Genomic DNA, 17320 nt, shown 5'->3' with positions numbered 1-17320 from the left:
TGGAAGGATTAGGATAAAAACTAATTTCCGGATACAAAGTGATGCAGCAGGATCTTTTTTCATACAATAGTCTTTTCTCTCTCTTTTTCTTTTTTCTTTTTTCTCTCCTTTTCCGTTCTGCCCCTTTTTACGAGGACTTATACACATTATCTAGGCCTCTTCTTATCATCTTAGCTTTATACTTGTCGATCATCCAAACCCTTATTTGAGCACCTGTCCTATCAAACACCCTTCTCAGTCCTTTGTGAGTAGCGGAAGCCAAGGTAGCACTGTTCAGGGGTCTTCTCCACATTAATACGGCCAGGAGAGTAGTTATAGTGCATTCAATGTGGCGGTGACAGCTTTAACTTAGATATTTCGTTTTTCCCTCCTGTTCATGTATCCAAGATAGGGGTCTCAGTGGCTGGGATGTACATTTGCTCTGAATTTTCAGTATCCGAGGAGAAATTACTCCTCGGACATGTCGTCTTTGTTTCTTATGACGCCTGAACATGGATTGCTTGAGTCATGTTGGCTCCTCGGATGGGCTGGGGTCCTCGGACAGGTCCAAGGCCCAACCTGTTATTTTGGGCCGATCCCCACAATATATATTGAGGAAGAGCTTTCAGTTAAAAGAGATATTTGTTAATTAACTTTTACTACATTCCAATAAAGACGGACTCACCTGATTCGTTTTTTACGAGTGCAATGGAATATTCATTAACAAAAGCCTTCAATTAATTATTTGTTATTTATTGGGCTACTTAGAAAATGTTCTATGATTTCATACTACTCATCAATTGAGAAATGGTCTATGATTTCCAAACCTTGCAAAAATGTGAATTTTGTGCACATAGACAACCATGTGCAAATTACCCATTCAAGTTGATTTGCTTTCGGCGTTTCCTACTTATCATCTTTTTCAAGATGCTTGCATTCATTATTTCAATTACTCAACTAAAGCTCAATTGCTTATTGAAGAGGTAGTGCAATTGTGACGCGAAGGCCCATTTATAAAGCCCAAGTCAATTACTCAAGCTGCCATAAGGTCCATGATAACACGAAAACCACTTCTTGTAGCCATTCAACCTGGGTCCTCTGAACTTAAAGCCCATTATTTTAAAGTACAAAAGTTACAACATCATATATCATATCATATCATATCCGTATTCGCATCCATGTTTCTTTCCCTCTTATTACTTATTAGAGCCATTGTTAATATTGTCTGATCTCTAATAGACTAATTTTAAATTGTACAAATATCATTCTCTACTCTCCTCGCGATTTGATAATACAATTACCCATATGCTAATAATAGAATATAATAAGATACAAAAAACAAATTAAACAAAATCTGAATGATTTAAATTAAAGAAGAAATAAACAACTTATTATGAATGCTCATGGTCTAGCTTATAGTTGAACATGCTTTAAAATGGAAAATCAACTAGAGAAAAACAAAAATCAGGACTGCAGGAATCAATATTATATTGTAGTCTTATAATGTTTTTTTGCTAGCTTTTGGATTAAAAACTTCTCTAGTGCCACGCTGGTGGAATAACAGGTTGCAACTACAGCAATTATCCAATCATCTCTAATCATCGAGTTGTTCAAGCTATTAATATGTGAGGAATTTTCAATTTGCCTATGTTGTGTACAAAAATCTGAGGTGAATTTATAAATTATAAAAGACCATTTGTTACAAACCTTAGCTTCTACAATATATATATATATATATATATATATATATATATATATATATATATTCTTTTCAAGATAACTCTTTTTAAGATAACAAACTATAGATTTCAATTGATTTTTCTATTTGACAGTTAGGAAAGATACATTATTGTAAGGGGACTCTAGAATTGCATTATTTGCATATTCAAAATTTGCTTATGACGCCCAAAACACTGCAGTCTGTTGTGTATTTTATTTGCAACCTGAAGAACAAAAAGCAAAAGGAGTAGGAGGAATCACTCTTTTTGAGTTATTTATCAAACATGCTCTTTTCGTCATTACTTTAATTTATAAAAATTTAAATAATTGTGATTTTTGAAAGAAAGAAAAAAGTAATTGAGAGGCCCCTCAGTCATTAATATGTTCAACTAGTAATTGATGGTGGATACTACACTATGCTGAACACCAAATCTATTTTTGTCATTTAAGTTATTAGAATAACACCAATAAATCTGAACGGAGAAACAAAGAAGAAAACAGAGAAAGAGTAATTGAGAGAAAAAGAAGAAAAGAGAGTTCTAGAATTCTATTATTTCTGAAAATGTAATCCCCAACACACATCACTGAGCTGTGCTAAGTTTATATACATAATTAGAGAGAGAGTGAGAGAAAGCGTAAATCATGGAGGTTGTTATAACTAATTAACCACCATTAACATATTTGAATATAACTGCATTAAGCCTAACTGACTGACTTAACCAAACGCTGCGTTTTGCATTGAGTTTTAGTAATACGGTGCGTATGACTTCTTCTCACTACGACACCGTTTTCATCTTGCCTTTTGCAAGTCTGATAGCATCTAAAGGTTCTTCGTCTTCATCACCAGAAATGGCTTCATCCTCTGCTACCTTATGTTCTTCAAAATCAAGTTGAGACAAAAATACTCCAATTGGATTCATTATTTTATTTGATTTTATTTTAGCAAGAATTGGATCCATTATTGGTCATATTTTCAAAATAAAATAACTATTCATTCTAGAAATACTTAATAATTTTCATTAAAAAATGACAAAATGCAAAAATTGTTTATTTAGAGGGAAAAAGACAAAAATTTCATCTCCAACTCTGTTGGAAACACTAAGAGATGCTAGGATTAGGAGTGTAAACTAATCTACTTTATACTCCACCAATCATAACTTACAATAAAAGAAAAAAAATTACATATGACAAACTGTGATTGGTAGCGCATAAAGTGGAACAAAAAAAATGAGACATATTTTATTGCTTTTGGAAACTATTGTACAATTAATAAAACATAAAAAGTATCAATTGAACTAAGATTGAGGCTATCATAAAAAAAAAAACCCCTAAGATTGAGAAACTCCAAATTAACAACATATCAAATAATTTAAAATAACATTAGAATTTTCTTTTTAAATTTTTTGCAATATCAAGAAACTCTAAATCAACTAAAGATCAAACAATGAAAATTTTCTTCTTTAATTTAATATATTTATTTTGGGGATTTAATTTAATATGTGCCTTTTTAAGGGATTTAATGGTTCAGAGAAAGAGTAGATTTTGGCAACTAGAAGTTGGAATCAAAGGCGACTGGAAATAAAGCTTCTTAGATGAAGTAAAAAATGGTACGTGCTCTTAGGATCAAAACTACATAACTGTGGATTTCATATTCTCTTGAACACGACTAAAATGTTGTTTGCTAAAAATCCCTGGACCAAAATGACAATCATGAGATAAGTTGCACATTAGGTACAATAATCACTTATCAAAAAAATAATAAGTATTTAATTAATAATCACATTACCATTATTTGCCACTACTGTAGAGACACTATTTGGTAGCATAATCAAAGTCTCAAGCTTCCCTTTTTATATTTTGTAACACTATTTTTAACCACCGTGATTAAAATTGAGTGATTGATTGCATTTGTAGCATTATATAGCAATGTCTTGGACATCCAAATTCCAATGGCTTGTAGGAGAATGCGCAGTAACATGAAAAATAAATGAAAAACGAAGGAAAACGAGAGCAACCAACAATTTTTTACGTGGAAAACTCTGTGAATAGGAACAGAGAGAAAAACCACGGGCTCAAGCCAGTCTTCTTGTGCACTATTTTCTTAAGGTATGTCTTAATACAAGTTTTCCTTCCTCTTATATAAAGGGAAGGCGAAGAGTGTACACCACATTAGGTAAAATTCTATTGGCCAAGGCCATTGTCACATGCGAACGAAACATTTTGCTCCCTCAATGTCCTCTCTCCTCTGCCTGCGTGGTACTACAATGCTATGTAGACAAGGCACACCTACTGTTACCCCTGAAAGGCTGAGACGTTTTTTCAGGTTTAGCTCTGCACTTGGTTGTGGGAAGGTGCCTCCGCAGTGTACTAGGAGTTTTTCTTTTGTTGAACACATGCAAGACTCTATGAGATCTAATCTCCGGTTGTTCCTCATTAGCTTTTAGATTAATAACTAGGTATATAGTTTCCCTCCCTTACAGAATTGAAGTGCAGGAACATTGATAGTAGATGAATTTCCATTAAGCTAGTAACAGATTTGTCTGCATCCGATTGCACCACTAGGTGATAGCAATTAACTTCATATCCGCTTGACATGTGACCTAAATGTTTATGAAATGCCTGGACCTGAAATTCAACCATGAGACAAGTTGCATGTTACATAGGATCAATCATTTAAAAAGTACTTGATAGAGTTGTTTCTAATTAATTTCTACCTTATTATTATTTGCAACTCTACAGCAGAAAACACTGGCCCTTCTCAGTTTGTCAAGTGGCAGATTCACAATCAAAATCTCAAGCTCTCCTTTCTCTCTAATGGACAGGTCATGACAGTTGTAGCCTGGTTCACCATCACTTGGTTCAGTACATCTTGATTTATTCGTTCAGAATTAGCTTTGAGAGTATTTGTAGCCTTGTTTAAAGCAGTATCTTGGACATCTAGTGGCTACCCGTTTCTTCCGCCCGCTGGATAACTGGAATCCTCATAGTATTACCATGATATGATAGTCCTGCATTTTATTTAATAGAAACTAAATAAAGCAGTATGGTCCAATGAGTCTGTAAGACTCACAAGAAAATGCTAAACTCCTAAAAAAAAAAAAAAATTATAATCCTACATTCATCAATTGTAGAGAGGAACAAGATTGAAGTAATAATGCTTCCACTTTTGCCTTATCCATTGAAAGCTATTTAATGTTATTTTACTCTAAAGTAGCTCAATTGACTTAGTAACTTGGATCATTAAGAACTATCGAATGATGAGTTTAGGAGAATATTTTACTGTACTAACCTGTTGAAAGCTACTAACAAACCTTTGCGCACTTGTAACTTTGATGCAGCTTTGCTTTCCACCTCATTTGCATTTCCTTCTTTCTCATATGCAGTGTTGGCATGGATGTGTCATTGAACAAAAATTATTCTTGACTGACAAGACCAATCTACCAACTCATCTACTTCAATTTAAACTTTCAATTTTCAATTCCATCGTGTGACCTGATTTAGGATCAAAAGATCTTTGAAATATTGTAGTCACTATGCATTCCCCAAATTCGCTGTTTCCAACAATTGTGACTTTCTGAAGGAAGAGAGCGACAACAATACAATTATGACTTAATTAATCTTTTTTTTTTTTCAATTATGACTTGATCATTTAAAAAAAAAAATCTAGCACTGCTTTGGTGCTAAAGCTGTATAGAAGTAAAAAAGGAGGTAAAACACAATTTGAAAATAAAATTTAACTTTGCCAAAATGAATTGCAAAGCTGAGGCCTTGGAAAACCTGAATATCCAGCCTAGTTGGGTAACTAAAGCTTACATGATGAAGCTCATCCTATACTCATCACTTAGGTCAATGTTTAACTGAATCTGTCATTGCTAATAAGGAAGCATGAAAAGCTTTGTCTTTTGCTACTTAGGTCTATGTTTTCAGAAAACGTCAAACAGTAATGCTGAAAGTATTAACATTGTCTTTTGAACTTTCAGTCAATTGATTGACAAGACCAAATTTCCCCAGCTCCATTTAATCTGAAAATTTTTGAGATTTATATTATCCATAAGAGCTTTGCCCACCTGAAAAACATTGTATCAATTTGGAGAACTGACAACTGTTGGCTTCCCACTTTTGATTTGTCCAACCAAACTCAAGTTTTGCCAGTTGGGATATACAATTAGAATCAATTAAATATATTTGCTGATTCAATAAAGTTAATTGATTGAAATAAACATAATTAACTTCTGTATCTATATTTAGGTCATCTAATATCTTTCCTATTGCGTCATAAGCATCAATGTCTAACTTCCTCTTTAATGGTTTCATACATCTTAAAGTCTGTAGTTTCATCTAGAAGAAAATGAACTTGTGTAGGAAGCCGCCAGGCCAAAGACCTGAAACATCCATGTGGTAAGAAAAAGAGGAAAAAAGGCATAATACTTGCACGCATACATTCATATGTTGTGCATGCACACATCTTCATTAAGGAACTTAAGCCACTAAAGTATCAGGCACTTCTTTTTCAATTTTTTTCTATTTCTGCATGTATAACTGTGGAACCAACCCAGTTGGAAGAATAGGCATAATCAGATATAATAAAATTCTGCAATACTTGAAACAAAAAACAGCAGTGAAGTTGTGCAATTATAATTGAGAAATTTATAGAGGACTAAGTTTAAAATGATATGAATGAACCTGTAGAAGTATTAGGAGTTTTAGATACTTATGGTCTTAGTTTCTATGTCTAGGATATGAATGAACCTTGCCCATTAATGCCTGGCATTTGCTTGATAAGTGAGAGAGAGAGGTACAATGATGTTTTGTTCACTAAAAGAAAATGAACTCATCATTACAAGTGAGTACTCACTGTAGTTTCTTGTTCCCACTGATAAAGAATTTAAGTGGTTGTTTGGTTGGGAGGGGAGAGGGGAGAGAAAACTGGTGGGGTCCGGGTGTTTTCTCCCCGGGCCCACCAAAAATCAATCTTTCCAAATTGGGGAGATTATAGGAGAGAAAACAAGGAGCTTGCTCCTTGTTGCTTTTGGACAAATATACCCCAGCATACATTCTGACGTTAGGGCTTTTGGCTTTTTTTTTTTTTTTTTTTTTTTTTGGCATTTTTCTAGACGTTGCCTTCTTCTTCTTTCTTTTATTATTAATTTTTTTTCTTTTGTCTTTTTCTGGACGTTGCCTTCTTCTTTCCCCCCTTTTTTTTTTTTTTTTTTTGTCTCTTTTCTCTTCAGTTTTGTTGGTTTTTGTTTTTGTCTTTTTTAGAAAACAGTTTTGGATTAATTTCTTGACCTTTTGCATTTAATTTTTTTCATTTTAATGAAATTCCTTTCTATACACAATTTTTTTAAAAGTATATAATGTGTTACTTTTTGTTTTATTTAATAGGGACATTATGGTAAATTTATACCAACTCTATTTTCAATCCTCTCATTTTTCATCTTAACCAAACAACAAAGTTTTCTATCCCCCACTTTTCCACCCTCCCAACCAAACACAAATGAGAGAAACTATTTTTTTTTTTTGATAAGTAATAAGTTTTATTGATATCAAATGAGGAAAACTAAAATATTTTCCATCCTCCCAACCAAATAAACCCTAAGACTTTCTTATTTCAATTTTTTTCTCTTCTTTTTCCTCCTACTTTTTGTACTGTAACCAAATGGAGAATGAATTTAAATAATACATCATCATTATTATTATTATTATTATTTTTGTCTAACTTGAAATGTCAAAATAGTGCATTAATTTAATCTAAATGAGGCTCATTGGGGTGTCTAGTGAAAAGGGGATGATAACCAAATACCTCATTAGGGGGCACCTCTTCCAGCTTTGCCTCTTTCCTTGGCATCCTCAATGAGGCTCAAAACTAGATTCAGTTTAGAACTCCCTCATTGGACTCTGTTGCTGAATAAGATTTTTTTAGCAGGGAGGGGGTCCAGAGTTAGAAGATGATCTCGATGCACGATGGAAGTAGAAGCACATGGGAAAATTGAATCTAGAAGCCAAAATTTAAAATCAAGACAAAAAGGAATTAGGATGACATAGGAGCATTTAAGTCCTTTTCACAACAATGTGATAGGAGCATTTCTTTCACAAAAATCTATAGATCCTCCCCTTACCTGTGTACTGCCATTTGAACTCTGAGTGCATTTTGATCTTTGAGATCATTACAAGCCCATTGTTTAAGATGCTGATTCCAAGAGTACTCTATGCTATAGTTGCCAGCTTTGAATTTCCAACCATATTATCATTATACCTTTGACAAGATCAACAAAGTAAGCCAAATACATCACCTCCTTGGCACGCTTTTGAATAAAAACTCAAGTAACATATTTTTCTTTATTAAGTAAAAGGAAATTGGCAAAACCAAAAAATAAGTACTAATACATTTTACATATTATTTCATCTCATATAAATGCGAAAAGGACATATTATGATAATGAAAGTAAAGAGACACAATTTCCAACTTGTCATCTTACTGCATGTTGCAGGAGAATCCTTTGAACATTGAAAAGAAAGAATAGCATTGACATTTTAGTTTTTTTATTAACATAATAAACAAGATTGCTATGTATCTTTTTATGAAGGATCTAGATTAATGATTGACATGCATACCTAAAGAAGTCAAAGTGGCAGTAAATTCTGAATCTGGTTCTCATTAATTCAATTCCACTGTCAAATAAAAGGGAGCAGGTTTATGCCACATCTTTCTTGTTTGTCTCTACCATTTTTGCAACAACTTGATTCAGTCAATAATACCCGATCTCTTTAAAGAAGTGAGGTTATCATAATCGAGCATATTGCAGAATCCCCCCTGATTTCCCCAACCATCTACTGAATTGCTACTTGTCTCTACATTTCCCTTTGATAATCAAAGAACCAAGTGAATAAACTTGAAAACAGCTCAAAACTTTCCAATAAACACATTGAATTTATATCCATGAACTCAACCACTCGTAGTAAGAACCCAACTAGACCACAATAATGTCCATACAGGTCAATGTGATCTAAATTTGAAAGTTATAAAATCCTAACATAGTAAAGCAAGATTTGTATTGAATACTTATAAGAATGAGGTTGGAATTATAGTGCAGGAATATTGTGGTCTATTATAAATAAAACTTACTTATTCTTTTATTTAATATGTGATGATGCAACCATTTGTAGAATTAATAAATAAAAATAAAAAAATAAAAAAAGAAGAAAAAAAAAAGAAAAATATATGAAACATGCAGGTAACAGTGCTGGAGATGTCAGAGCTTCAATGGCTAATATTTTGAAAAACACCACAGCAACTAACTAGAGATATTTGCCACCACTGGTGTCATTAACTGCTGCACAAACTAACATTGAACATGTTTAAGATTGGATAAGCCAACAAAAGATAAACAAAAACCAGGATTTAAACACAACAAAAATCTAAGATAGGCAATAAGTATAGATTACACCCAATAAGAGAAATATCATGCGGCAAAGATCATTTTGTAATCCAAATAATAAGTAGTCAGGTATTAATTCAGCCAGCATATTTTTTCAAATCATGTGTTAAGAAACCAAATTCAGAATGAATAATTATCATATGAAAGTAAAGAATCGTAATTTCAATGTATTGCAAAGTTGCAGGGTAACAAATTGGGAAATACAGCATATGAAATCAGACAAGTTTAAAATACTCAAAATATCAGAATGCTTATAAAGAATACGAAAAAGAAAGCATAGAATTGAGATTTCATTCTTGTGTTTTATCCTTGAAAAATAATACTAGAATATATGTGTTTATGAAGGATCTTGGTTAATGATTGACATACGTACTAAAAGAAGTCAAAGATGCAACGAATTCTGAATATTGTTCCCACAAATACAGTTCCACTATCAAATATAAGAGAACAGACTTATGCCAACTTTTTCCTGTTTGCCTCTGTCATTGTAGCCATAAGTGGGATAGCCGCTGACACTCAAGGAAGGCTATCATATCCAAGCACATTGTAGAATTCTCCTTCATTTCCACACCCCTCATGAATTGCTGCTTTTTTCTACATTTCACAAGTGACCATGTGTTGCATTTAGGTTGTGCCTATCTACTATGTATCTGCCAGAACCAAAATGTTTGCTGAATGCCTGCATATAAAAGGTAATCATGTGAGAAGTTGGTCATCTAGAGAGAAACAAGAAGTTGATAAAGTTAGATAGTAAGTGTTTACCTAACATTTATTTGCCACTCTACTACAGGGAAAAAAAAAATGAGCCCTTCTACTGTTGGGTTGGCTAGCTCACAGCTCTAGGGGATGATATTGATTGCTCATTATCCAACATGAGAAAGTTTAGAACTCAAAAATCAGAATAACTTGTAAATTAACAAACTGAATTGTGGCCCTCAACCTTTTTATGGAGTACTGATGGAGCCTTTTAAATTCAATTCAGCCTCATGGTGATATATGCTGTCTCAGGTCATACCGAAGCATTGTCACCTGGTATCATTCAATAAGTACCACTATGGATTTCAGAATTTAAGCTCCTCTTTTTGATTATGAATTCAGTAGGATGCTTATCAATTTTGGCTTAAAAGAAAAAATAGAAGTTAAGATTTTATAATCATTGTCTTCCCAAAGTTTCTCACCTGACCAGGGGCATAAAATGAATACCATCCCTAAAATATATCATTTCTAGAAAAAATCTAAGCTGTGTTTTGATGCAAAATATTCTATCAAATAAAAGTTACTGACAGTAAATTTCATATACTTAAATATGCATAATCATTAATTAAACCATTAAGTTATATAAATCTTTGGGCTCACCACTAACAAAAGAAGTGATAAGAACAACTGCCAAAGGCCACTTTTACACATTCGATCTTCATTTCATCTATTGTACAATAAAAAAAGAACTGCTTTTACAATGTAAGAAGATAGCCCTGGATACCCACATTGAAGTACAATTTTAATGTAAAGCAGGTTCTTGTTTGGAGAAGCAAGAAACATAGAAAACAGGAGAAAAATTGACTTTTGTAGAACAATTTACTAACTTGTTTCAGATTCTTGGAAAGGTCGAGAAACCTTTATTTATTTTGGTCACTAGAAGACTTATAAGAGCCAAAGTAACCAAAATTCATTACAAGCCAGAGATTGTTACAGAAGTTGCAATTATAAATGAAGTTGATCAAAGCCTAAAGCATACATATAAAAATGAGGCATGTAGTTCTATTGTCACTATAGACTCAATACCTATATGGATAAGTATAGTGCTTGTATCTATATGGATAAGAGTAGTAATAAACAGACATTGATCCACTTTCATCATCACTACAGTAAGCATTATGAAGAATCTGCCATAATGAAAATCTTTTTCTTTATTTTTTTTCCCTTCAAACAAATAATGATTACGTAAAGGTAAATAAAATACTAGTATTTGTTTACCTCTGTAACATTTGAATTCAAGAAGAAAGCCAATAAGCAACCACTTGGGACAAGTTCCTTCATCCAAGAATTGCTACCATGAATATCAACTTATGGTCTAAATCCAATGCAATCTACCATATAAAAATTAATAATAATAAAAAGTAAGATGAAAGATGGTATATATTGTGTTTTCAATGCAAGCTTAGCAAGCCAAAAATGATAGGAAAGAAACATTAGCAATTCAGTATGAAACAACTCATACCTCCACAAGCCCAAAAAAAACATAAACCATATTTTTATTCAATTGTAGAAATAAAAACATGGTGGAGTTTGTAATTGAATGATAAAAAATACCTGTGCAAGCTAAATTAGCTAATACTGCAGTGCTGTTGCCAGATATACTTCTCCCTACAAATATTATCTCATTATCACCATGTGCTGATCCTTATCTGACAAGATGAGAAGTAAAACATCCAAAATACATCACCAAATCATCTTGATTTGAGATAAAAAAAGAAACAGAGAAAGATGTGAAGAAAGCAAGTACGTGAGGAATGAAAATTCTATTGGCGGAGAAAAAGAAAACTAGAAACCACTTCTAGATAATTGTTTACCACTGAGTTATTGACTTGTTGAACCACTTTTAGTATGTAAGAAGATAGCCCCAAATACCCAGATAAATTGACATACAGTTTAATGCCAAGCAGGTTCTTGTTTGGAGAAGGAAGAAACATAGAAAACAGGAGAAAAATGGACTTCTGAAGAGTGATTTATTAACTGGTTTCAAAGTTCTTGGAAAGGTCGAGAAACCTAATATATGATTAATGACTTACCCTTTATTTTGGTCACTAGAAGACTTCTAAGAACCAAAGTAACCAAAATTAATTACAAGCTAGAGATTGTTAGAGAAGTTGCAATTATAAATGAAGATGATCAGAGCTGAAAGCACACATTTGAAAATGAGGCATCTAGTTCTGTTGGCAATACTTGTATCTATATGGATAAGAGTAGTAATAAACAGACACTGGATCCCAACTTTGATCATAAACTATTAAGCGTTATGAAGAATCTGCCATAGTGAAAATCTTTTTCTTTATTTTTTTCCCCTTTGAACAAAGAATGATAATGTAAAAGTAAATAAAAGACTATTATTTGTTTACCTCTGTAGCATTTGAATTCAAGGAGAAAGCCAATAAGCAACCACTTGTCCTTTATCCAAGTGTTGCTACCACGAATATCAACTTATGATCTAAATCCAACGCAAGCTAAGCAAGACCAAAAAAGATAGGAAAGAAACATTAGTGATTCAGTATGAAACAACTCATACCTGCACAAGCCAGAAAAGAAACATAGAACATATTTTTTTATTCAATTGTAGGAAAAAAAAAAAAAACATGGTGGAGCTTATAACCGAAGCATAAAAAATACCTGCATAAGCTAATTCTTCCGCCAGATATACTTCTCCCCACAAATATTATCTCCTTATCAGCAATTGATGATCCTCACCTGACAAGATGAGAAGAAAAACACCCAAAATACATCATCAAATCAACTTGGTTTGAGGTACAAAAAGAAACAGAGGAAAGAATTCCACATTCTTTCTCCTAATGTGTGAAGAAAGCATGCATGTGAGGAATGAAAATTCTATTGGCAAGGATAAATAAAACAAGAAACCACCTCTAGATAATTATAATTATTCACATTATTCACCACTGAGCTATTGACTTGTTGAACCACTGCAACGCCCAAAAATTTTGGTAAAGCCCTGAGTTTTAAGTTCATATTCCTCATTCGTTTTAGTTTGTTCTGCATAATGAAATTAAATTATCACGAAAAAATTAGCTATACAATTAAAGATGATGAAGAAGAATAACTTTGTTTTGCATGATGAAATTCAATACCTGGATCTTCTTCTTTTGGCGGAGCTAGATCTCCTTCCAAGTTTTCGATGCGAGCAACCCAATCCTGGTTCTTGCAACTTTCTACTAAGATGGGACAGCTCCGAATCTCCAGTGTCTTCAAAGACGTTAGGGCAGGCAATGATGTCAAATTGGGACAATTCGAAATATCGAGTGATTGAAGAGATATGATTTCGCAGATCCACTCCGGCAATGTCGTCAAACTCGGACAATTCGAAATATTGAGATATCGCAGAGAGGGGGCCTGTCGAATCCCCACCGGAAGAGAGGCCAATTTTGGATGATCAGATAATGTTAGATACTGAAGCTTCCTCAGCCCTTGGCATTCCAATTCCATCCCATCCCCATTATAATTAGATAAACTAAGTTGCTCAAGTGCAGTCAGATGTTGTATAGATCGAAGTACATGATCATCACTGCCTTCTATCATACCAATATCCAAAGATTTTAATTTGGAGAGAGGGGTGAATGAGGCGGCAAGTGTTGAAGAAGAATAAGAACGAGCAGACGAGGTTGACTCTGCTACTGCTGCTGCTGTTGGGTTTTCCTGAGATGCCGTACTTATCATTCCCATCGATATTGTGCGCTTCAGTGGCCCCAGATTAGAGTTATCTAGTATTAGTTCTTCAAGACAGGGAAATAAAGGCGTAGAAGATAGTTTAGGGCAATAAAAAATCCTTAGAGAGGAAAGATGAGTAAATGAAGGCAGAAAAACATAATCATTGTCGTCATCTTCATCCTCCACAATGGAGTCCTTCCTCCTCTCCCACCATCCCTTTAGATTAGGGCAATCTCTGATTAGGAGGTACTCTAAGGGTGGAAGGTTAACACTATCTGATATGTACTCAAGAGAAGGAAAATCGCACAATCTGAGAGTTTTGAGAGAAGGAAATTGATGCAATGGTGGCACATGTTGGCATTTTTCAATTGAAAATAACATTAGGTGTACGAGATTTTTGAGTGATGAAAGCCAACTTGGATATATCACTCCCCAGTAACGGTTTAATTCCAAACTTTTAAGATTTTGGGTTGGTTCCAAAGCTTCAATTGACTTCTCATCGTACCCAACATTCTCTTCATTGGCATCTCCTTTTATCCACTCTAACGCCAACTCTTCAAGGTGTCGTTTCTCTTTCAAACTTGCAGCCTTGCATTCTAATTCAATATTTTTATCATGTCTCAGATTTTTAATCCTTAGATTTTCTCTCAGGTGGTTTAATCTGTGAAGTTCCTTCAATTCACCACCACGCCGAGGGTCCGTACTTAACACATACTGTGCTAGTGACCGGAGATTAGTCAATTGCCCAACTCCATGTGGCATATGAGTCATACTATTACAATCATCAATGTTAAGATGCCTAAGATTGACTAATCTAGTAATATTTCTCGGCAATTCCATAAGATTACAACAAGAAGAGAGATTCAGTGTCTCCAAATTTTGCAACTTTTTAATGGAATCGGGAAGCATCTTTATGTAATAATTACTTGAAAGATCGAGATACCTTAAATGCTTCAACTTTCCTATAGAATGTGGCACAATCCTAATGCCAGTCATGTTCAAATCTAACAGGCGCAAGAACATAAAACTTGAAACAAATGCATCACACGTTGACTGGTTCAATACCATTTGTTGTGGATGCCAAGCTTGACATGGCAAGAGAAATGTTCTGATCTTATTCGCTTCAAACAACATGGCTGGAATTTGGGATGATGAGGATAAATCAAAACCAATTGACACATGATGAGTTTTTCCACCAATGTTTTCCCCATTTATGCCAAAAGTGGTGCTCTCTAGTCCCACTACTAATATCGCCAAATCATGCATGAGGTCATGTATTTTGAATCTTGGTCCTGCGTTCCACCAATCATCTTTAGCTTTTTCAAAGAATGATCTCCAAAGTAATTCCATAAGATACTCATGACCAACATCTTCTAAGCATTGGTTTTGACTCGATAACTTAATGAACCCTTGGGCCATCCATAGCTTAATCAATTTCTCTTTTTTAAACTCATAATCCTTTGGAAATAAACTACAATAAGCAAAACATTGTTTCAAATGTGGTGGGAGATGATCATAACTCAACTTTAGTGTTGGTAGGATATCAGTTTCATTTTGATCTAATTTTGAAAATTCGTTATTTTTGAAGGACAACCATTCTTCTTCTTCTAAGTTTCTAAAGTACAATAGGCTTCCTATAGTCTTTATGGCAAGTGGAATTCCTTTGCACTTTCTAATAATTTCCATTGCAATTTCCTTAATTCTTAAATTTTCAGGTTCTTGTCCTTTTTCAAATGCCTTTTGCTTAAATAAAGACCAAGACTCCTCTTCATTTAAACCCTTTAAAATATAAGATCCAATAGTTTTTGAAATCTTTGCAACCTTCTCGTCACGTGTAGTCACCAATATTCTGCTACCTCTTGCACCACATAATAGAGGTTTTTTTAAGCTATCCCATTTTTGAGAATCATAATTCCACACATCATCCAACACAATTAAGTATATTTTTCCACCGATTTCTTTTTGAAGATCATTAATCAATGTGTTCATCTCAAGGTTTTGTGGTTTCTCACCTTTTGAAGATTCAATGATTTTCTCAAAAATTATTTTTACATCAAAATCGTCAGAGACACACACCCACAATTTTTTCTCAAAATGATTTTTAATTTCTTCGTCATTGAATACAAATTGAGCTAATGTGGTCTTACCCAGTCCTCCAATTCCAACTATAGGAAGGACCGAAACATTCTCTTCAATTTTGGGATCCACTAAACGATCTATAATGACTTTCTTATCAACCTCTCTTCCAATAACATCTTCAGCACGTACAAAATGATGTGTTTCTCTCACCCTATTACTGACTCGTGTCTCCCTAGGACGTTCCTCTAGGTGGAACTTCCTATCCGCTGCAATAGCATCTAGTCTCTCCCTAATAGCCTTAATCTTATGACCCATTTTAAGACCATATGCAAGTTGGTTTGATTTGGAAAAGAAGATGCGTACCTCTTTCGCCTTCTTATTCCTAGTCATCACTTCCCGTCGTAAAACTTCAGTGGAAAAGTCATCCAGCAAGTCGTCTGCTTCAAAAAGTACATCTTTCAGCTTTGCCACCCAATCCTTGATGGCATGGCTCTGCGCCTGCTGCTCCTCTGCATCCTGAAGCACAGCTTTGATTGTTGAAACCGTGTTTTCGAGCTTTTCAAGCTCATCTTTGACACCCCAGAGCAGTCCAATCTCTTTGAGAGCTAGTTTGCCCAGTTGGCCAATGATTCCTTCAGCTACGTTGAAGAGAACTCCTTCTGCCATTTCTCAATGAAGGTGAATGAAATGAATCCTTGAAATAGTTAAAGCTAGGTAGATGAGAGCAATGATTTCTGAGGAGAATGGCTATAGACAGAGTGATCAATATATACAACAACAATAATTTGGACGTAACAGTATAGATGTCTCTATGCCACGTATGACTTGTCAAAAAAGCATCACATGGGCTGTCGGAGCTGGCCTGGCCCTCATATACTTCACACTTCCATTCGTATTAATATTCAAATTATTTTTGAGCTAATTCATCTGATAGTAGGTCCATTTGTACGCACGTTTAAATAATAGTTTTTTTGAAATATTAATGGTAAAAAAGTAGATAAAAATATTTGTAATATTGTCTAGAAATTAAAAATATGTATTTAAACTTACATATCAAACCAAGTCTAATAAGTCTGTTTGGTAGAAATATTTGAATAATATTGTTTGAATGTTTTTAATATATATAGATGAAAAAATATATAAAATTATTTAAAATGTAAAAATGTGTTTAGAACCACGTAACTAAATAGGCCCATCCAAAAAAGTATTCCGTTTCATTCTCAAAAAAAGTATGTGTCAAAAAGCAAAAGGACCCACAAATTTTTGCTTTTCGCATTGTGTATTTGAAAAGTAAAGTATCTCTCAGTAAAAATGGAAAAGAGAACTTTTCAAAAAAAAAAAAAATGGAAAAGAGAAAAAAGAAAAGTATCAAAAAGCAAAAAGGGTCCACGAATTGGTGTAATCTTTCTTTTTTTTTTTTTCTTTTTTTGAGGAGCTGAATTGGTGTAATCTAATAATAGAGGTTTGTCTTTTATTAATAAGCCACTTCAAAACCAAAGGCAAATGCAAATGCAAATGCAATCACAATCTATAAAGAATCTATTTATACAGGACTTTGTATTAAAAGCCACAACATTTTGTCATGACATCTAGTTGGACAATTTGAGAGTTGTTATAACGCCACCTTCACATCTGATGACAGAGCAGCTGGCGAAGAGTCTCGAGACTGG

At 33.8% G+C, this 17320-nt stretch overlaps 2 protein-coding genes across 2 annotated transcripts in view; both read right to left on the bottom strand.

Annotated features, from left to right (window-relative positions):
• Positions 1-16316, bottom strand: part of LOC126723862 (putative disease resistance protein RGA4) — a 66773-nt gene extending 50457 nt beyond the window's left edge. Inside the window, exon 1 of the mRNA XM_050427820.1 lies at positions 15907-16316. Coding sequence (XP_050283777.1) covers positions 15907-16316 — 410 coding nt within the window. The remainder of the gene's footprint in view (positions 1-15906) is intronic.
• Positions 1-17320, bottom strand: part of LOC126723860 (putative disease resistance protein RGA1) — a 120997-nt gene that overhangs the window by 50457 nt on the left and 53220 nt on the right. Inside the window, exon 14 of the mRNA XM_050427819.1 lies at positions 3985-4298. The gene's annotated coding sequence lies outside the window, so the exon portion shown is untranslated. The remainder of the gene's footprint in view (positions 1-3984; positions 4299-17320) is intronic.

This window comes from Quercus robur, chromosome 4 (assembly GCF_932294415.1).
Source record: "Quercus robur chromosome 4, dhQueRobu3.1, whole genome shotgun sequence".
In the NCBI taxonomy this organism is placed as follows: domain Eukaryota; kingdom Viridiplantae; phylum Streptophyta; class Magnoliopsida; order Fagales; family Fagaceae; genus Quercus; species Quercus robur.
The sequence above is the reverse complement of the archived record's forward strand: the minus strand, read 5'-3'. Positions and strand labels throughout refer to the sequence as shown.